General features: G+C 45.3%; 1 protein-coding gene across 1 annotated transcript in view; it reads right to left on the bottom strand.

Moving 5' to 3' along the window:
• Positions 1–863: 863 nt before the first annotated feature.
• Positions 864–22223, bottom strand: part of sf3b3 (splicing factor 3b, subunit 3) — a 33553-nt gene continuing 12193 nt past the window's right edge. Inside the window, exons 12-27 of the mRNA XM_062547700.1 lie at positions 21804–21876; positions 18604–18755; positions 17438–17593; positions 16446–16601; positions 14489–14632; positions 13629–13751; positions 13227–13381; positions 11327–11501; positions 9539–9744; positions 6627–6783; positions 6260–6385; positions 5315–5527; positions 4422–4520; positions 3385–3528; positions 2598–2702; positions 864–1461 (exon numbers count right to left, since the gene is read on the bottom strand). Of these exons, the coding sequence (XP_062403684.1) occupies positions 1321–1461; positions 2598–2702; positions 3385–3528; positions 4422–4520; positions 5315–5527; positions 6260–6385; positions 6627–6783; positions 9539–9744; positions 11327–11501; positions 13227–13381; positions 13629–13751; positions 14489–14632; positions 16446–16601; positions 17438–17593; positions 18604–18755; positions 21804–21876 (2325 nt within the window). The 3' untranslated portion in view covers positions 864–1320. The remainder of the gene's footprint in view (positions 1462–2597; positions 2703–3384; positions 3529–4421; positions 4521–5314; positions 5528–6259; positions 6386–6626; positions 6784–9538; positions 9745–11326; positions 11502–13226; positions 13382–13628; positions 13752–14488; positions 14633–16445; positions 16602–17437; positions 17594–18603; positions 18756–21803; positions 21877–22223) is intronic.

The following is a 22223-nucleotide window of genomic DNA, read 5'->3' as shown; positions in this document are numbered from 1 at the left end:
TGCATGAGGAGTTTAATATGGTATGCACAGCTGGAACAAACAGACATGACGTCATATCAGGTATAGACAACCAGTAGCAGGAAAAAGTTGTTCGGGCTTGTCTAACGTCTTTTCAAACTCCTCAGCTGACACTGGATGGATAGTCCGCTATCAGAACAAGGCAACAAATACCGACAGCTATTTAAAAAAAAAAGCAAATAAATAAATAAATAACTGATAGTTATATTTTCCATTTCAAAATGACACTAACATGTTATGGCTTTGCAGTAGATTTCATTTTCATGAGACACCACGTTTAAAAACAGGGGCCTTAAATAATGCCCTAATATATGAGAGGCAATGTATTGTCCTTTCCAACCCATTATCATTATTACAATACACATGGTATAGGGCACATGGCTCGACTGCAACCTACATTTTGTTTTATATTCTAGAAAACAAAGGAGTTTAGATGCGTCTGGAACAAACAAATATTTTTCCATAAACTATTTTCTTATTTCCAAATTATATAGGAACTCAAGGAAGACAGCATAGGAAGACTGAACTTGAGTGGATCTAGCACAGACATTCCCACATTTCCAGGTCACAAACTTGTTCACCTGCTGAAGTGAAAAACAACAGCCTACCCTACAGATGGATTGCTAAACGTCATGGAGACACATGGAGAGCATCACAGATCGGAAGCGTCAGATAAGAAGCACCAGAAGCAATGCAATCAAACGCCCTCAGGAATCTAGCCTCACCTGAGTGAAAGGTTGTGCATGCAGCAGTGTTCAAACTTGAACACACCTCCCCCCCTCACTCCAGATTCCACCCAAGCAATGGACAAACACAGACCCACAAACTCAAATAGTAATCCAATACACTGTAAAAAAAAAACTTTATTTACAAGACGGCTCCGGGAATCTACCATGGCGTGCGGCACAGTTGCTCTCCTATGGCTTGGCACGACATACCAAGGCAAAGACACTCAGTCAGCAGACAATTTAGCAAAGACCACAAACCTCATTACTTACAGGGGGAAAAAAAAGCAAAACAAAGGCTATTTCACAAATTTGACGGTTCTGTGTAGGGATGTCTCGTAGTACAGGATAACAGTCAGTTGGACAACTTCTCGTTGTGACTGTCCAAAAGAGACGAGCGGGCACCGATACAAAAAGGCTCGAGTTGCCATGAGAAACCGGTCACTACCTTCATCAAGGTTAAAACGGTCACTTGTACCGGCTGTTTTACATTTCATATAAAAGTGTCTGCAAAAGTCCCACGATCCTGCAAAACTGTGTGTGTGTGTGTGTGTGTGTGTGTGTGTGTGTGAGTATCTTAGAAAGCGTATCGCGTGCGGATGTCCTCGAGTTTCTTGGACACCTCTGGGGGGGTCCGGTCAAGCTCCTCGGCCACGCTCTTCTGCTTATGAGGGTCCATGGAGTTAAACTGCTCACACAGGTCCCCATCGATCACATTCTACAAATGAAAAGAGGTGCAGCAGTAAGCAACCCAGCACAGATACACTAGGAAGTGTCAAGAGTCAACTTTGTTTGTTCAAAAACTAAACTACAATGCGGAATTTTTTTAAAGTAAGTGAAATTGTGTGTGTGTCTTTCCACTGTGCAAAACAATAAAAAGGTGAAAGTATGATGAGAGAGAGAGAGAGAGAGAGAGAGAGAGAGAGAGAGAGAGAGAGAGAGAGAGAGAGAGAGAGGGAGGGAGGGCATGTTTGAGGCAAAACTGCATCAGAAAATAACTTCATAATGGTTAACACCCATTCCACAAGCCCTATGCCGTTATGTTAACATAAATTCTTTCGAAGGTACAAAGTCATGGCTGAGGGAAAAACACCACAACCGCCATTTGGGATAGTCACCCAAAAATGCCTGTTTGCACAATGCAATACAATGCAATATACTGCAATTCAATGCAATGAAATGCAATGCAAGACTGCAACTTGAGCAAAACTTAAAGAAAATACATCAACCTCTTTTAATTTCGTTATTGAGAAAACGAAAGGAACACAGATTTTCCCCACCTGGAAATTGTGGGTGATTGTGCGTGTGACAAAACAAAGCGCTGACACACTCCCTTTGAAAGTAGTCAGGCCCGCTTGCACGCAATTTTTTTTTGCAAGGAAGCGACTCACTTTGAAAGCCTGACGATGTTGTATATGCAGACTTGCAAATGAGCGTAAACAAGGCAAGGAACCGTGGTAACATACAGACATTAAGGTCTTAAATTGACTGTTCTTTGAGTCAGTAGAGAAGCTGTCCCATTTTGTGAGCTGTTGCTGTACTATGACCGGATGCATTAGAGACGCCTTGCAATTAATCTCGACGGAAAGCCACAACTTTGGACGGCCGAATCCTTAATCTGTTCATCTGATCTGAATATGTTTACAGCAACCATTAGAAACAACCTAAGAAAGTTGCATATACATGCAAATACAATACACCTTCAGTATGCATGCCTACAGTCAGAGACCATGCTGAAACATGCACATACTCTTCTATATTTAGGCACCTGCCACCTGTTGACACACAGAAGTCATGTGGTTGTTTGTGCGTGTGTGTGCAGAAGTCAAGCGGTGATGTGTTATGAGTGCTCACCTTCACAGGGAAGTAGTAGGAGCGGAAGCTCAGGTGGTCTCGGCCACACAGCGGGGGGAACTCCGAGCGCATGTGCATCTCCAGGTGCTGGAAGAAATCATGGTCCTGGAGGAGAGACCACCAAATCAGTTCACACGCACTTCACCTGAGGTACACAACACATTCTCTCTCTCTCTCTCTCACACCCCCACACTTTCTTTTTTCTCTATTTCAGTTTCTCCCTTTCTGTTGGTCCATCTTTCACTAGTTATTGGCAAGCGCAGTTTTCTTTGCAGACAGCTATTGGTTACAGCAGCATTAGTAGAGTCGGTGACATCAAGAAAGGGATCAAACGGCTAAAGAAAGCGGGCTCCATGCTGGAGAGTGGAGACCGCTCAGGAGCCCCGAGACAGGATGTTGCACAAAGTGCTCAACATTACAGAACAGAACAATAGAGTGATGGATAGCACTTCCAATTCCCTGCACAACTTTATGGTCACAGTCTTCATAATGCCTCCCCTCTATGCCAGGAGAGGAGAACTTAGCCTCTGAGTGCCAATAAACAATGCACGCACACAGACTTTGACAAGAGTTGGGAATGATTCTTGAAAGATTGTAATCTTTTGCGTAAAGTTTGCACCGGGAGTGTTAGTTAAAAGTCACCTAAACATCTTGTCAACGTCTTCTGATGTATGGGTAGCATCAATTACACAAGTGATTCATGTGAACTACAGCTGGAGCACGGCACATGTCATTGGCGATCAATAGCGGGAGCGATCCCTGGGGTGGCGGTGGCGCTGCTGTGTACCTCGTGGGACGTGAAGGGCACCAGGATGCCGATGCCCCCTGATAGGGTGGTGTAGACCAGCGACTCCGAGCCTCCAGGGATCAGCGTGGTCTTCTGCAGGGACAACACCGTCTCCCCGATGTGGTAGTTCATGATCACCTCCGCCTGGGGCGACACAGAGGGAGAGGAAGACATCGGGTCAAGGAAAGGAGGGAGGGAGGGAGGGAGTTGGGTGATTGGAAGATGGGGAAAAAAAGCAACAGAATAATAAATGAGGAATGAAGAGGGTGGGGTAGAGCCATAAAGGAGGGGCGGACATTTTTCAGGCCAGATGTTTGGGCAACATGCTGGTCTCACACAAACACCTCAAAGCCACGGTCATAAGCCACTCCGTCTCTCGCTACACACACACACAGAGAAATTGTGCTTAGCCTACACAAACTATCTGCTGCAGCAGACAGACCGTCATACTTGCATAAAAAAAAGCTAAAAACACTCCAGGGAATTTCCCGAGCGTCTACCTAAACATTTCCACGCGGCTCTCTGGGCTGCCTGCGGCCCTAATGAGGCGAACTGGGGCCAGGCCGCGGCAGGCCAGCCGCCTCACATGCCTGGGGGCTGAACCGGGCGACCCGCCTTGGGAATACGCCAGACAAGGAGAGGGGCAGACCGGGGCGGGAGAGTGCGGCTAACCGCCTCACCCACCCAGACGAGAGCGTGTGCACACACACACAAAACAAAACAAAAACACACACACACACACACACACACACACAGAGAGAGAGCGAGAGAGCGAGAGAGCGAGAGAGAGAGAGAGAGAGAGAGAGAGAGAGAGAGAGAGAGAGAGAGAGAGAGAGGGAGAGCATGACCCTGGCGCAGACAGCCACTCGAGGGGGCAGAGGCTCTCGTGGGAACCGGATGAGAAGCTCTGCGGGGTTAGCCTTCTTGCTAGCCTTTGATGCGGCGGTGCTTTCTGCTGCTTGTTGTGTGTTTTAAGGTTTGTCTGGAGAGGGCTGAGAAACTAAAGACGAAGAACAACAAAAAAAAAGCATAGCTACCTTCTGAGATGCTCCGTTGAGGAGACCTCTATCCCACAAGGCCTTGTTTCCAGTGGGGTCTTCATCGACATCATCGCTGGTGTTGGGAGGAAGGCGAACCTGCAAGGGTAAGGGATAGACTGATCAGAAGCAACACCTGACGACAACTTCTCTACACGTGCAGCTGACCATTTAAAAAATGGTTTAGAATATTTACCGTTTATAATAACCACTAATTCAGCTGCTCTTAACAAAAAAATCTAGAAAGGCCGTGTTTTGAAGGAACACCTCATTTGATTATTCCAGAGAATCTTTTAAAAAAAAGCATTGAACATGAAGCTTAGAGGCAGGATGCATAAAATGCAAAACTCGTAGGAGTTTTAACTTCTACACAGGCTCTAACTGCAGTAAAGCACCAATGAAAGAGCTCACTGAGTGGTGTTAGAGACACACGCGGAATTTGGTGACTAACTCACAAATACACAATAGATGTCATTCACCCAGCAAACATTACACGGCACCCTTAACTCCATTCTATTTATATGTACAATACGAAGACTGAAACAAGTCGTTTGTGAGACACTCCCACCAACTTGCACTTGGGCCATAAGAACACACACATGACAATTAGACAAAGACACAAATGAATGGTAAACAAAGACGACACAGAAAAGAGTCCCTGTGGTTTGGAGGGGGCAGATTACATGGCATGCAAACGCACACATACACACCCAGCTCACATTGCCCCATTCTCTCACACACACACACACAGTCTGTAGTCTCACGGTCTCACTTTGATGTACTGTTGCCACACACATATGTATGTTACAAACCTAAATCCATTTGCAACCACAATGCTTATACCACATCACACATACACACACACACACACACACACACACACACACACTTACGATGCTAATGTTGCCAAACTTGTCAGCGGAAGCCATGGTGTCGTAGTCCAGCAGACAGGCCGTGGTGACCCAACGCGGGTGCGTGTCGTCAGCAAAGATGATCAGCTGGTTCTCGTTGCGCTTGTAGCGCACCCAGAACAGGCTCTCCTGGATGTCGGAGATGACCACCCGCTGCCCGATGGTGTAAATGCCCGTCACAAGGTTGGGCACATGCTGCTCACACACACACACACACACACACAAGAGAGCAAAGGGGGGGAGAGAGTCAGGTAAAGGTCATCTCACTCATGTCCACATGGGCACTTGCCAGTACTGCTGGGCAGTGGGCAGTGCCAGTCAACCGTGCCATGACTCAGGAGGCGAAGCACTAAAGGCCAGAGCAGGTCAGTGGTAGCACAGAATAGGATGTGTGCCTATTGGGGGAAGAGCTAAGGCAGACCGGTCCTCTACCACAGAGTCAACAACCGCAGTTGCTATGGTTGTGTTGTGAAACAAAAGGATGTGGATGGATGTGTGTGTGTGTGTGTGTGTCAGAGAGAGAGCGTGTGTTTGTGTGTGTGTGTGTGTGTGTGTGGTCACACTGACAGACTAGCGGCCTGAGGGTCTGTGTGGGACACAGCTGAGGCTGCAACCGCCAAGTGTCAGCAAATGGCACCATCAGATAGATGATGGGGCCCCCCTCCCCTCGACACACACACACACACACACACACACACAACTTGTGCTTAGGAAGAGGACAGGATGCTGTTCATATCTTGCACTGACATCACCCACCCTTCTTTCCTCTATAGCATTTCATCATCCTGTTAACGTTGAAGTGTATGTTGTGTGTGGTGTCTTAAGATACTGGGACCTTGAATTTCCCCTTGGGGATCAATGAAGCATCTACCTATCGATAGATGAACTGAATGCAGACAAACACACACACACACACACACAATGTACCTTGTTCTCACACTTGCGCAGCAGCTTCTTCTTGCCCAGGTCATAGATGCGCAGCAGCTTCCCAACGCCCACCAGCACTCGTCCTTGGAAGGGTGCGATGGCCAGAGGGACATCTTCCACTGGCGTCTACGAGAGCACCAAAGCCATGAGTGACTGGAGCAGCACCACAGTCCGTGCCAAGCCAAGTGATCATTAACTTGATTTAATGACCCCAACATGACACACACACACACACACACCCCCACAGTAAATTCAGCCGAGCAGAAATTCAATGAGATCACATTCCCACAACCACACGAAAACAATAACCAACGGGGGAATCAGCTTCTCACCCACGCCAGAAAGAGTAAAAGAGTTCCCTGCTCACCTTGTGCACAAATTCCAGCTTGTCTCCGCCCCCCGCCAGGCGATAGGTGTAGATGTAGCCGCCGGCAACAGACCGGGGATTCAGGATCATGTCCCTGGCCACGCCCACCAATACATACCAGTCATCACCCCCGTTGGAGAAGCGGCAAATGGTCACACTACAGTAGGTCAAGGGGAGAGAGAGAGAGAGGAAGAGAGGGAGGGAGAGAGGGAGAGGGAGAGGGAGAGAGAGGAAGAGAGAGAGGGAGAGAGGGAGAGGGAGAGGGAGAGAGAGAGAGAGAGAGAGGGAGAGGGAGAGAGAGAGAGAGGGGGAGACACCATTTAAAAAAGGAATCTTAAATCTGTTAGGAATGAATACCTGCTGAAACATTTTGCCTCAAGCGTTGCTGAACAGATAGACTACCGTAGGTAGGTGATTTTGTTCCATGGCCTGCCACTGTAGGTTTACTTTAACTCTATACTTTCCATAATGATGCTTAAAAAGACACTAACTTAAGGATATGTAATTGTAGACCATTGAAATATATCTGTGTCTAACTTCACATTCCAGTTGGTTTTGGATAGTCTCAGAGGACAAAGAACCATTATGCAGGTCTCCATTTTATGGCTCATGATTATGAATTACAGGTACTTCAATCACAATAACTGGAGCCATTTTAAAACCGTTCTTTAAAAATGTTCTCATCCTATGGTCTGGTATGAATTAGCAACCTAAAAGCATTTCTACCATTTACAGGGCTTAAAACAAGGGACATGGGTGGGTGGTGTGGAATGACATTCTGGATTGCAACATCACAAATATTAACATTGGAAAGGGGCCATAAATGTTAGCACAAATGGTCTGAAGTTGTTTAACAGGTTTGTTTTGAGAAGAAGAACAAGATGAGCTTTCATGGCATCTCAAATTTACTTGCATATACAGTGAGGAGAAAATGTATTTGATACCATGCTAAAGTTGCCTAAAAAGAGGAATATAAAATCGTCATTTGACAATTGATCTTAATGTCTTAATTCAAAAATTGAGTAAAAATAAAACCGCTAAGTACGCCAATTTTCTTTGTGATGGAAGAATGTTTCGTAAATAAATAAATGTTCTTCCTAAATGCTAGGGGGAAGTAAGTATTTGACCCCCAATGTAACCCTATGGGAATTCAACACATAGGGTTAACATAGGGGCGGGCAGATTTTTATTTTTGAAGGCCAGCTATTTTATGGATTCAGGATATTATGCATCCTGATAAAGTTCCCTTGGCCGTTGGAATTAAGATAGCCCCACATCATTACATACCTTTCACCATAGCTAGAGATTGGCATGGTGCTTTTTCCAGTAGGCCTATTAGCCTGTTTGATGCTCATTGAGCTCAATGCAAATCAAACAGGCTAATAGGCCTACTGGAAAAAGCACCATGCCAATCTCTAGCTATGGTGAAGGGTATGTGATGATGTGGGGCTATTTTAATTTCAAAGGCCAAGGGAAATTTATCGGGATGCATAATATCCTAGATCCATGAAATAGCTGGCCTTTAAAAATAAAAATCTGCCTGCCCCTATGTTAACCCTATGTGTTAAATTCCCATAGGGTTACATAGGGGGTCAAATACTTCCTTCCCCTAGCATTTAAGGAAAACATTTATCTATTTACGATACATTCTTCAATCACAAAGAAAATTGGTGTCCTTGGCGGTTTGATTTGTACTAATTTTTTGAGTTAAGGCATTAAGATCAATTGTCAAATGATGATTTTATATTCCTGTTTTAGCAGGGTATCAAATACATGTGCTCCTCACTGTATAAACAGGGAGTTTGGTGAGTTTAATGAACCTAAATCTAACTGAAGTTTTCCCAAGTGAACTTTCGGTTAGCATTTACTTATCTTAAAACTCTAACCTTAAGCAAAGACCGACCATCAGTAAAGCAAATAACTAACTAATTGACCCTTCCAGAAGTCCCGCCCTCCATAGTTACTGTTGCTACGCCTGTCAAACTTTCGCACCTTGCCCGTCTATTACAATGGAGGAGACACGGGATTTTTTAAACAAATGTAATTTACAAAGACATCGCACCACAATGAAAGCTCATATTTGGTCACTAGCGAGCTACATCTGTCCTCTGTCAACTACAGTTGCATTTTCAGCTCTGAACAAAACCGTTCATGAGTTATTTAAGCAAAAGTCGAAGGTACGCGTTGTTTTCGATGGTTCCTCCAGGCTAGTACGAATGAAACGGACGGGGGACAAAACTAGCATAACGTTTTGAGCTATACTTCCATAACGTCAATATTTGACAACATAACATGATTGGTACTTCAACTAGGTATTATTTTAGACAGAATTGCTGACGGGCTATACATACGTCTCGTTGAATGTCTGTTAAGAACTTTTTGCCGCCATCGTGAAACGTATCTCGCGGTTATGGAAATATCACGCAATATGCAAAATTTAAAGTTAGAAAAATACGTATTTCAAACTATATCATGTCTTTATAGTTCAACATGTTATTTCACCGTGATTTCACGTGTTTGGGGGCACCACACATCCAAATAAATGCCCTTAATGGCCCACAGGCTATGCAGTCTCCATAGGTTAACATGGCAAAAACTCGAAAGCTTGCCAGGCCTTGCTTGCCTAGTTACGGGTTGCTAAGCCACGATTGGCCTGTGGCGGTTTTAGGGCGTGGCTCTGGAAGGGTCAATTGTCTGGGATTTGTTCCATATTCATTTTCTCATCCCCCAAAATATATGGGTGTAACAGTCAATCAGCACCTTCAGATTTCAGAATTTCAGATAAAAAAACCCCAGCAGATTAGCATTTATCCTTCCGATGGCTAAAGACTCCAGACGTGCACAGACGGACAAGCCTTAACATTGTGTTCCTTTATTGTCCACTTCTGGGCCGGTTCCTCTTCCCTGCTCACCTGAAGGCGGCTTCGTTCTGCTCCAGCTGGACCAGGTCCAGCGTGGTGCCCTGGATGGGGTTGACCAGCCGCACCAGCGAGGCCCACTGGCCAGCGCCGGCCTTGGGCGCCCCGAAGATGGCCTCTGGAAGGTTCTCGTTGAGGAAAGCGGCGGCCATCTCTGCTGCCAGCTCGCGCTCGTCCTCCCCGGCTGCTTCCACCATCTCCTGCGGGAAGGGGGGAGAAAAGGGGCAACAGGTCAGGGGGTTAAAGGTGACGTGAGGGTCAAGAATTCACAACCCACACATTCGTGTGGGAAGTTTTTTGGAAAAAAGAAAAACTCATAGTCATGATTATGAACTCAAATCTTTCGTTCACATTTCCAGAGAAACCTTTTCCCTAGATGCTTATCTGTCCACATTAAATAAAAAAACTCAGGAGACAGATGAACATTGACAGCTGCCCCTTGACCAGCTCCCAGAGCCAACAATGTGACTCAGTGTCTAGTGCAGCCTTCCAGAGAACAGGTACAGTTCTACAACAGCCAGCTTTATCGAACAATGTTGCAATAATGATATAAAACGTCAAGTTGTTGCCAAAAAGCGATCACCTGTAACCGGTGGAGTAAGTGAGTTGCATACGTGTCTGTGTGTGAGTGCATGGTAGTGCATCTATGCTGCCATCCAAAGGCAAAAGACTTTCGCCAGAGAAAAGAGAAAAGTCACTTTATTGTCCAGCCTTATCTTGTCGTCAAGTTAAGTCTGTACATACATTAAAAAAAAAAAAAAAAAAAGACCACTGATCCTTACTTGGAAGTTACGGTATTCTATCTTTGTATTATCTGCCGACAAATAGAGCTGTGCCAAGTCAAAAGGCAGTAACTTTACAATAATAATAAATATAATTGCTGTACACAGCCCCACAAGGAACTGAAATGAATAGAGCAAATGATTATGACAATAAAAATATTAAAGATATTTCATCAATATTCAATATCCCTAGGAAATAAAATCATAATGTACAACACATTCTATTTGATTAATATACAGTAGTAAGTAATATCGCCTTGCCTAAAAGGGGACGATTCGTGGATAGTGGATGCTTCATTGCGAACGCAAGCCAGGATTAATGCTCAAAGCGCATGTTTAAACATCTCAGATGACGTTCATCGCAATGGATTTCATCCAATTACAAAAAAGGTAGTGTGAACTTCAACCAAAGATGAAGTTATGGCCTTTTGCCTTTGCACAGCATCATGGAGGCATGCTTCTTTTTCCAAAGACAGAGGCTACTTTATTTAAATACCCAGAAATTAGCCTAGTCATTTAAGTGGCGTGCACTGAAGAATCTTGTCTGAAAAATATCTCTTACCGAAAAAGAGTCTAAGATTAGGGATTAGTCATGTCCGGGGTATTGTCCCAATGACTAAATTAACACTAAGGCACAGAGCATTCTTGCCTCACAGGATATCGATCATACCCAAGACATGGCCGTCACCACAGAGCAAAGAATGTGTGAATATGCAGGGACGCTGAAACAGCCTCTTGCGTGAATTTGAAAACAGATGTGTGAATAGCTTGTGCATGCGCGCGTGTGTGTGGGGAATGTGTGTGTGTGTGTGTGTGTGTGTGTGAGAGTGTGTGTGTGAGAGTGTGTGTGTGAGAGTGTGTGTGTGTGTGTGTGTGTGTGTGTGTGTGTGTGTGTGTGTGTGTGTGTGTGTGTGTGTGTGTGTGAGAGAGAGAGAGAGAGAGAGAGAGAGCGCATCTGCAACGGGGCAGAATGACTACAGGGAGGATGACTGGGACAAACCTCAGCCATCTGTTGCTTGCGCTGGGCTTTGGTGGCCTCCGTGTAGGCATTGTGGTCAGTCTCGATCAGCACCAAGTTGTTGGTCTCGGGGTGGATGACGAACTTGCGCGGCGTGTACTGCAGGGGGAAGGCCACCTGGTTGAAGACCGCGCCCAGCTTCTCCAAAGCCAAAATCCTGCCGAGGGACAGATGCGCTTAGTCAGAGTGTCGGGATGGAATGTACAAGGTGATACCGTTCCATCACAACAACAAAAACACACACAGATGAGCTTAGGATGCTGGACCAAACGAATGAGTAGCAACATACTCCTTTCACTTTAAACTGCTTATTGACTGACGTCTTAGTGGACAACCTTCCTCAGGATTCAACAAATGAATAGCCACAGAGAGGAGAAAAACCACACCAACTGATTACAAAAGTTGGCTTATGAACACTCATGCCAGCTTAGGTTCCAGTTATCATACATTTCTCTAAAGTAGTACACTATACTTTTAGTATACCTTTAAGTACATCTGATAGTACTGTAAACCACTGAGAAACCTTTTGTTAGAATCTTTTGGCGGTCAAGTCATATTTGCAGCTGACTATCTAAACTGTTTCCTTACAGTTGATTTCCACTACGTAGTGGGAGGTGTTGAAGCATCTGATCTGCTATTTAGAGTTTCAAGATTGACTAAAATGACACTAAATATGACCACATAATAAACAGACAGGTCTCTTCAGAGAGTGAAACTCAGTCACACAGCCTTGAGAGTCACACCATGACCACTTATCTTCACGGGCCAGTAACTTGCAAGCACTGAGGACACTACGGTCGCCTCTGCTCAGAGGGGGATTCATTTACTGTAAAGAAACAGGGGAGGGGAGGGGGTTGGGGTGCACAAGGGTGACTGAATCATCCCACGCAGATGTAGGAGGTAAATAATTAAAGATATCACACAAAGGGGGGGAGTGAATGATTAGCAGATAACAACCAACAGGAATTCCCATCATTCGACGGAAGACTGATCTCACGGCAAGTCAAACATGAATGCACCCACGAGGAAACGTATGCTTTCCACACAAAAATAGAAGTACGGAAAGTGAATAATTGTACCGTTCAAACGTACATTAACAAAGCTGTCGATTAGGAAAGGAACAAATTGCTTGTTCTGACAGTAGTGGAGCTTAGGGCAAGTAGAGTCGAGGGCATGTCTTACATGGGGAAAATGGCCTAATTGAGCAGAGTTGGCAGGCTGCCACACCCTCAACCACACTCTGATACAATCCATTCAGGCTTTCTTCTGACAATTCTACAGCTCATTTGCAGAACTCATTATTGTATACTTGAATGACCTTAAACTGGGCATTCAGAATTTTGCATTCATTATTATTCTCAAAATCATAGCCAACATGTCATTTCGACAAAAAGCGCAGTCTATGGGCTGCACAAACCACGTGTTTTTTTCTGTTCATGGAAAATGTCATAAAAATGTTCTAGACAGAACAGCAAAAGCATTACATTCTAAAGTTGACAGCAGCTGGATTAATGAGTTCCCCTCCAAACTACCAGCTGGCTCATAGAAAACAAAATAGACTAAACAGCCGATTATTTGGCGTAATTTTCAAATTCGCGTCAGTTGTCCATGCATTTGTTTACACCGACTTATCCCAAACCGGAAGTGGCTGTGATGTTGAGAATACAAAGTATGGTACTTAGGACTTACCACTTAGTCATCAACCCCCGCATGGGATATTTACAGCAAAATATGCGATGAGTAAAGGCCACTAACTGGAACCCGGGGTGGGGGTGGGTGTGGGTAGGGGTAGGGCAGAAGGGGAGGGGGTGGCGTGGGGGTCCATGTTTGACTCATCGCAGTGATACAGTATGTCAGCCATCCAGAGATGCGTGAGCCTCACCTCAGCGTGTTGGTGGAGATGGCCACGATGCCCTCCGGGCACTGCTCGGAGGCGAAGCCCGACGCGTACTCCAGGGTCTCGTAGGACAGCGGCGTCAGGTGGAACCGCGACTGGTACGAGTAGCTCAGCCACGAACGGCTCGACATGGCCAGCACCTGCACCGGAGTCAGAGGTCAAATGTCTGATATATACGCACACATAATAAAAATCAAGCAAAGCACGCACATCCAATCTCTAAAATCCGCTACACCATGAGCTCCTGATAAATACTTTCATATTGTGACGTTTTGGGCGTTTCCTCAGACACACATCCCAAATATGACAATTTGGACCAATTGGATTTAAATTTAAAAAACACATTCACGTTTTATGGTATTGTGATTTACTTCCTCCTATACTTACAGCTTCCTGTCCCTGCATTCTGACCCGGAAGAGCTTGACTGGTCGGGAACCCAGGTAACGGGTGCGTGTGTCAGACAGGTCTCCAGTCACTGGGTCCAGCACGGTCCGAAGCAACACACCGTTCTGTAGAATTCAAAGGTCAGAACTCATTGGCCCTGGTGACATAACGTTACAGGTGTATGCTTGCAAACACACACCGAGTTCAGAAACAACAAAGCTCTCTCCAGCACTGTCAGAGAAGAGACATGAAAGATTCATCACCATGTTCAGCGGTCACGGATCAGTACACATTTCAACACAAACAACTTATTTGAGGTTGCTGGCTATGGGTGTCTTGTAAATTATTTTTTAAAACTAATAAAAGATACTGGCTAGAGACTATGAAAACAGGAAATGCCAGGAAAATTAATGTTTGACTTGTAAAAATAATAAATAAAAAAAAAAAGGGCAGACAAATTGGACACAATTTCGGAAAGAAGTGTAGACCTAGTTTATTATTAAATCAACTCAATCATAATTTCTGTTTGGCATTCAGACAACAGGTTGAGAGAGTATTTTGAGCTAATTTGTGAAACAAATGCACCAACTGACGTTCCCTAAAGCAGCATCAATGTGCAGCATAAAGTAGTATGCAGGCCCTCCTCTGCTCCACCTTGTGTGATTGCTAGATATTGATGCAAAAATCTTGCCCAGGCATTAAATTCCAACAATTTTCCTCCTGCAAGTGTGGTTACCAGTATATATATATATGTGTGTGTGTGTGTGTGTGTGTGTGTGTGTGTGTGTGTGTGTGTGTGTGTGTGTGTGTGTGTGTGTGTGTGTGTGGTGTGTGTGCGCGAGTGTGTGCGTGCGTGTCAGACCTGCAAGCCGATGTTGAGGTAGAGGAATCCGATGGTGCCCTTCTCGCCCAGCTCGTCCTGCTTCTCCACGCCGCCCATCTCCACGATGCACAGCGACTCGGGCTGCGCGGGCAGAGCCTGCATACTCAGCGGCTGCAGACAGTCCTGCAGAGCGGGAGGAGGAGGAGAGACCAGTTCAGTGCTGGAGAAGGGAAGGAGACTAGCGTGTTTGTTTACCCTCTCACTGGAAGTTCATGGCAGAGAGAGAGAGAGAGAGAGGAGGTGGAAACTCTGAGCAATTCATTAGGATCCGCATGGTTACAGGAAGGCAAGGCCACAGGCTGTACCTAGCGATGTTCCCGAAAGTCAAAGTAAATCTGGGGATTCATCCAGTTATCCACTCTCAAGTGTAACAGTTTCTTCCTCAAGTAAACCTCAAATAAAATGTAATATATATATATATTTTTAGGTCATTTTAGCTTTTTTTGTAATCCTGCTCACAGACTAACAAAAAACGCACAGAAAACCTGCTTGGTGGAAGTAATAAAATGACATTGGCCGTGTTTCCCAAAATCGTTAAGAAGCTCTTAAGTCCTAAGAACTTCTTAGGAGCGTTCTTAGAACATTCTTACAACGCTCCTAAGAAGTTCTTAGCACTTAAGAGCTTCTTAACAATTTTGGGAAAGCCGGCCATTGTGTGTCCTTGCAACATCAACAAATTGAGGACTATGTGTGAGGCTAGGCTTTTGACATGGGGGGATTTCAAAATGTTACTTCACTGACTGATGTCTTTACTCTCACGGGTCTGAGGCCCAAACCATAATTTCCTGTAAACAGGTTCCTGAACAAATGGATGACTGTGACCGTGGCGACCACTGCGCCCACGGATCGGCCCTAATCTGCCAGATGACCCCATACCAGCCCACTCCGATTATTCATGTGGAATTCCAATGGAATTCCCCACGGCGTGTGACTACACAGGGATCATGTAGTTCCCCTTCCAAGTCCAATCCACACATTCTGAGGTCCTGACAGAGAGAGGAGGCGCTCATCCCCATGGATTTGTTCCGCACAGAGCAAAGATGGAACTCACGACTGATACTACTACTACTACTACTACCACTACTATCACCACCACCACCACTACCCATCCCCACCCCCCATTCATCCCCTCCCGATCCCCGAGTCCCAGACAAAGAGCTGTTCTGTGCTGCACATGACATTCGCACATTCCAACAGCATTATGCACTGTTATGTTTTCCTTACAAGCAGACCAAGACCAACAGAGCTGTTCAGGAGAAATATTGACCACAGTGTCAATAACGTCTGTTGAAACTAGCTACCACAAGGAGGGAAATCAAAAAAAATAATTGTTACAAGAATCACCGTCATGCTGTACCACAGCATGCGTAAAGCCATTAGCAAACTATCCAGCTCGTCGTTCCGAGTTACCCGAAAGTATCGGTAGCATTTGATTCCAAATTGCAAGTGACAAGAAAACCATAGATTATACAACAACTGCCTGTATCCGAATCTAGCAAGCATATTCATGGCCCCCATTGCAATTCCTTCAACTGTGTTTTGCAGAAAGCAGGTAGGCTAGTGTCCAGTGGTCAAAATGACACGATAACATACATAAGCATGTGTGAGTGACACAAGTGTTTTTTATCAAAGGAGCGCCGCCTCATGTGATGTGTTTAGGGATTAAATATCAAAAACTGTAATAGGCCTGTCTATAATGGAAATTACTCATGCCATGCGTAGTAAACAAATAGTAGTGATGGGCCATATAACCACATCAGCTATCCAGTTGCAGTCTTGCAAATAGTGACTCTGCAAGATTCCTAGTTGTTGCAAGATCATAACCTGTGACTATAAAATCTGCGAGTTGTCTTCAGATGTGAGACTTCAGTCCTTTCAAAAGATATGGAAAAGCTTTTTGAAAGTGTTCGGATGTGTGGGGTAGCCTGAGGCGTACCGAGGGGTCCAAGGAGATGATGCGGACGGTGTTGTCCACCAGCCCCACGGCTAAGAAGCGGGAGCGCTGCTCTCCTGGGGGAACGTTGGCCAGGCTCATGCACACCACGTCAGCAGACATCTCCTTCCTCTCCGTGTACTCGTTCAGCTGGCCCGACTGTGGACAGAATTGGACACACACACACACACACACACACACACACACACACACACACACACACACACACACACACACACACACACACACACACACACACACACACACACACACACACACACACACACACACACACACGAGATCAGATTACATGAATTTCACAGTAATGAGGTGTACCAATGGTCCATTAAAAACTGGAGATCCATTATCCAGCATTATCAACTTTTTTTGTCTTTTGCCAAAATGAATTACAACTCTTCAGATACGGACTGAGTACATCAACTTATATCAAGTTCAAAAGGGGGGGTGGGGGATTTTGGGGGGTTGGGGGGGTGAAGGAAACATCCTGCTCTCTTGGATTTACCCAAACGAAGAAACTGTTAGTCACCACTAATTGTAATCACACACCTTCCAAAGTAGTCTTAAACAATGCTGGGCTGGTCAGGACAAATGAACAGAATGCCCTTTTGTGTCTACATTTCCTTTTGGGATGTGAACAAGGATGTTGCCTAATTGAACTTGAAAGGGACACGCATTCTGTTGTTACTGCTAATGTGTGAACCCAAATCCCAAGAGGAAAGTCTCCCTCGCTGAACTCCCTGCTGTCTAGAGCTGCCAGAGTTTCAGAGCTCTATCCAAACCAAGTCAGTGAGCAGAGAGTGGGCCTGGGGCTTGAGGTTTTTCTCCAGAGTGCAGTCAGTCAGACAGAAGACAAGAAGATTTACCACCAGAAATCACTGCCAGCTGTCTACGGAGGCTCACAGTAAACACTTTCAACCAAACAGAGGCAGCGCACACACACACAAAGAGACACACAGACACTGGAGAGCACTTACAGGGTCCATCTCGAAGTACACTAGCTCCCCTCCGGTCAGGGCGATGACCACCTGCCTCTGGTTGACGGCGCAGCGCACAATAGTCTTCTTCCCCGGGGTCTTCCACTCATTGACACGCTTGTCTGCGCGGATATGACGGATGCCATCTGGGTACACCTGTTGGGTGTGACAAATGAGATGGTTACGGTAACATCAACTAGTGAATAAGCTTCCACAACAAGACGTAACAAGCTCCTGCTGATGTTCTACCAGGCAGTCACGTTATCCTGTCATCTGTGGTTTGCTGGGGAGGCAGAAGAGGGGATGCCATTCGACTGACTGGCCAGGACAATTGGCTCTGTGGCTGCCACTGACTTGACTGCGGCGGAGTCCACTACATAAGTGGCGGAGACAGGGACCATTAACAAGCTGCGGTCCATCATGGACAATGACCAAGTCACGCAGCACGGAACATTCGCCGGTCAGAGGAGTAAATGTTTAGTGGCAGGCTTGTTGTCGCCGTCCTGCTCTACAAAACAGATTTTTGTCCCTTGGGCCATATAGCTCTTTAACTCGCCAGAGGTGGTGAGGAGAAGAGCATGATGCTACCTTTCTGGCCCAGCTAGGCCAACCCACATTCAGACTGTATTATAGTTATATTGACCTTTATTCAATGATTTTAAAATATATATATATCAATCAATCAATCAATCAATCAATCAATCAATCATTATGAGGCTTTGAAATGATTTATAACCCTTTAGGGAGTTTGGTAATGCTTCATGGATACTGTAATTTTTCACTTCTCACTCTCTTCTATCAGAGAAATAACTAGTAGTTCATAAAGCAACAAATACCACAAATACAGTCTCCTAGGCGGAAGGCAGAAAACATGTAAAAATCAAACTATGGTATGGTATGTCCACCCCTGATATCAGACTACTGGAGAGACTTGACTTTCAAGGTGTCAAACCTCTGGTTATTCTCGAAATTTCCACTGTTCTGAACTCTGACGTTAGGAGGTTGAGGTGTTAACCAACAAACACAGCAGCGTCAGAGGATTTATGCTGTGGTAGCACAACCCCTGAGGTGGCGTGGGACTAGTGTGAACTACTGTGCAAGACCTAAGTGTTGTTGGCAGCTATGGAAAGCACTTGTGTACCGTTACCCTGGAGACGAGGCCTCACCTGCACCAGGGCATCTTCGCCCAGCAGCGAGCAGGAGAGGGTGGGCGTGGTGCCCAGGAAGCCGGAGTCCGTCACCTCCTCTACGGTCTCTCCGATGGACAGCACCAGGGTGGCGTTGACGAAAGACACGATGATGTAGGCGTCAAACTCATCTGTGGAGGAGGAGGGCGGGCGGAACGGGGGGGTTTACAAGAGTGAGAAAATTCTGAAGAAACACGAACGCCCGAGGGGTTTCTAAATATACCCGTCAACACACACGCGGAGAGGTGTGAAGTTTCAGTTGCTAGACACGACTATGCATGACATGCAGACAAAAGAGTTCATGTTCAGTTGACAAGAAATAAAAGAGTTCATGTTCAGTTGACAACACGGTTAATGGTCAAAACGGTCAAATTATTGAAGGAATTCAAACAAGCATTTGGAGGAGCATAGAAATGTGATCCCAGTATAGATTAAATTAATAAATCGATTAATTAAGATCAGAAAAAGGGACAGAAACACTGAATATGAGTAACCTGACATTTATTAAAGGTAAGCCACTAAAGGGGCGTGAGTCTCTAACCACCGTCAATCTAATTAGAATACAGATCAGCCTGTAAATGACCGCGACTAAAGGTCATGGTGGGACCCATGACGCTGGTGGGGCTCTACTTAACCATCAGTCGTGCGAGGTTGTACATTCAAGCGAAATTAATCATTTTTGTTCTTCCAATTATGGGTCAAAGCTGGGTAGAGTAGATTGGCCTCACCCATCATCAAAACCCAAACTAGATTTTTGAATTGGCCACATATGTGTCAGATTGGTGTATTCTCTACAAATGGTATGCAAAAGGTCACTGTCCTTAAACCTCATAGCTGATGTCCTTACACTTTACCAGAGCACTCATCTGCAAACTTTATTTTGTCTTTCCTCTGCCAGTGTTGGAATAGTGGCTTCCTACTTGAGGGAAAGCCTGTCAGATTCATTCAAATAAGAATGGATTGCAACTTCACCAGCAATCTGGAAATGACAAGCAGGCCGCTGTAGCTACGGCAGTCTCCAACCACTACAAATCTAATCAGCATAAATATCACCTAGCAGATGACCGCAACTAAACCATTACCATAACATTGATGGATTGCACCTAGCCATCGGCAGAATGTAAAGTGAGTCATCATGAGTGTGTCGCCCCCCCCCCCCTTTTTCTCATTTGTTTTTCAAAATAAAAGGTCCACATCAGGACATCTATTATATAACAAGAGAAAGCTGCACTGGAGTTTCTCATCTCAGAGAGGCCTTGGGACAGTGTTGGAATATGAAAACACTTGCATCACAGATGGGAACAAACCAATACACCCAATTCCAATTTGTCATACCATAATAACGAGTCATGTTGGGGAAAATGGCCACCCTCCAGCTAAATAATCATCTTTCAGCTTTACATAGTCTCATTTTGAACATTTGAGGAAGCAACAGGGTCCCATCCAAGGTAACAGGATGGACGATAGCCTTGACCAAGACTAAACATGACGATAGACAAAAAAGTGAAAAACATGCCGGAGCTGAAGCAAAAAACAAAAAGTCTGGTCAGGTGCAACGTAGGTAGCAGAGCACCATCCTAACATGAAATTCAACAACTGATAAAGTGCTCCCTTAGCCCTGTTCCCTTGGGTACAAGGAACCAACACACAGATGTGTCAATGGTCTCCCTTCTCTCTCCCTCCTGCATCTGTGCCGTCTCGCCATCCCCTCTCCTCGCTCTTCTGCTTCCCTCAGAGCCTCATGGAGCTGCTGCAGGACTGTACATGCTATTCAGAGCAGCTTTCAGAGAAGTCATGTGATTTCAGGGAAGCCCTGGTCCAATCTTTCTCTCTCTCTCCTCCTCTCTCTCCCTCTCTTCTCTCACCCCTCTCTCTCCTCTCTGTCTGAGGCTCCACCAATCCATTTCGGTCGTATCGACTGTCTTCTCTTTCCCTCTCCCTCCCTTCCTGAGCCGCTCATGGGGACGTGACGAGACTGCGCAGGCCACTGGAGCATTCGCAGAAGTCACGTGGCTTCAGGGAGGTCCTGGCACAGATGTGCCTACCCATGATGCATTGCAACACAGGGGCCAGTCAGACGGAGGCTCTTAAATCACCACCGCATACAGACACAGGTCACTTGGAATAGTGAAGTAGTGCGCTTGAATGTGGGGGGAAATCAAGAGAACACATAAGAGGGCTCAGTGTACAGTCTTTTTTGTGAGAGTCCAGACATAACAAATAGTGGCAATGCAGCTGCAATGAAGTCCACTTGCAGTGATGCAGCACATGATTACAGATGCTCGACCAGTCTGTCATAGTGGCACGTTTTTTATGCTGTGGCATGCTGGAGATGTGGCATGAAAGTGAGGGATGCTAGCAGAGGGATACTTCATAAGCTGGTGAGCATTCTGAACACCAGGATCGTAATGTAGCCGCTTGTTTAATGTTACCATTTACTTTTGAGAAAGTCACCATGTCCCACTGGTTTGAAAAACATCCCAAATAAATCATCGTCTCAGCGGCCAGCCAACACTTGAAATGGACACGGCGTCATTGGGATTTAATCAGCCAAAGTCGCAACATCAGTCCATAAAAATGTGAGCACAAGGCCAGAGTGCTACAGCTGTACTCCGCCAGAGTGGAGAGGTCCATCCATAAAGTGAGCACCAGGCCAGCGTGATGGCAAAGAATCGATTCTGCCTCAAAACTCAGATTGCTGCTGAAAAAGGTGCAGTCTACACTCATTGTGGAGACATGGAGAAGCTTGGTAGGTATTATAAGACCCACTTTGAAGGCTGTGATTGCAAGTAAATATGTTTTCATCGATTACTTAAAAAGGGTAGGAATACTTTTGAACAAGCCATTTTCCATAAAAATGTTGAAGATGAGAAAGCTTCTTTTTCTAATTCCATGTTTCTACCACATTGTCTTACAGCCTTTTGGCATGTGGCAGTGTCATTTTCAGTCAGAACACACATATCGGTTAAGAGAAAACAAACATTAAATCAATATTTCCCAGGGATATGAATAATTTTGTTCCTAACTGTACTTGCCTGCAGTCTCATTTAAAGGGCTGGCTAGATTGCCTATCGGACTCTGGACATGAATGAGCACTCAGTGGGTTACAGGTGCTGACTAGAATGATTAGAGTACAGTAGCAGATGAGGGAATGGGGAGCCAAAAGGGAGCTGGTGTACCTTCCACATGTCTGCGTACGGTCCATACAGCGTTGGGGTTACCGGGCAGCTCCGATACGGCCATCTCCGACACCTATCGAGACAAAACACACAAGACGACTTCTAGAACACCAGCTTTTTTAAGATACGACTTACATACATGGTCTATATTTTCCATTGCCCTTATTCTCCCCTAGTCATATCACACACATGAGATTGTAAATAAATCCCTGGTATGTAATGTATGCCCACTAAAACATGTCTAAAGGCCAAGGTTTTTGTTTATCACAATGCTGTTTGTGATTCTGTTCATTACATTGCTCTTTCCATCCAAAAAAACCCTACAACATGAATTTGCACAGAATGGAGATAAATAATAATAAAGCTTACATAGGAAGTCTTTACTTCCATATCAAAAAAGAATGTGTGTACGTATGCCTC

Source organism: Sardina pilchardus, chromosome 10 (assembly GCF_963854185.1).
Source record: "Sardina pilchardus chromosome 10, fSarPil1.1, whole genome shotgun sequence".
NCBI classification, from domain to species: Eukaryota; Metazoa; Chordata; class Actinopteri; order Clupeiformes; family Clupeidae; genus Sardina; species Sardina pilchardus.
Note: the sequence above shows the minus strand (reverse complement) of the source record. Positions and strands in the feature narration are given on the sequence as shown.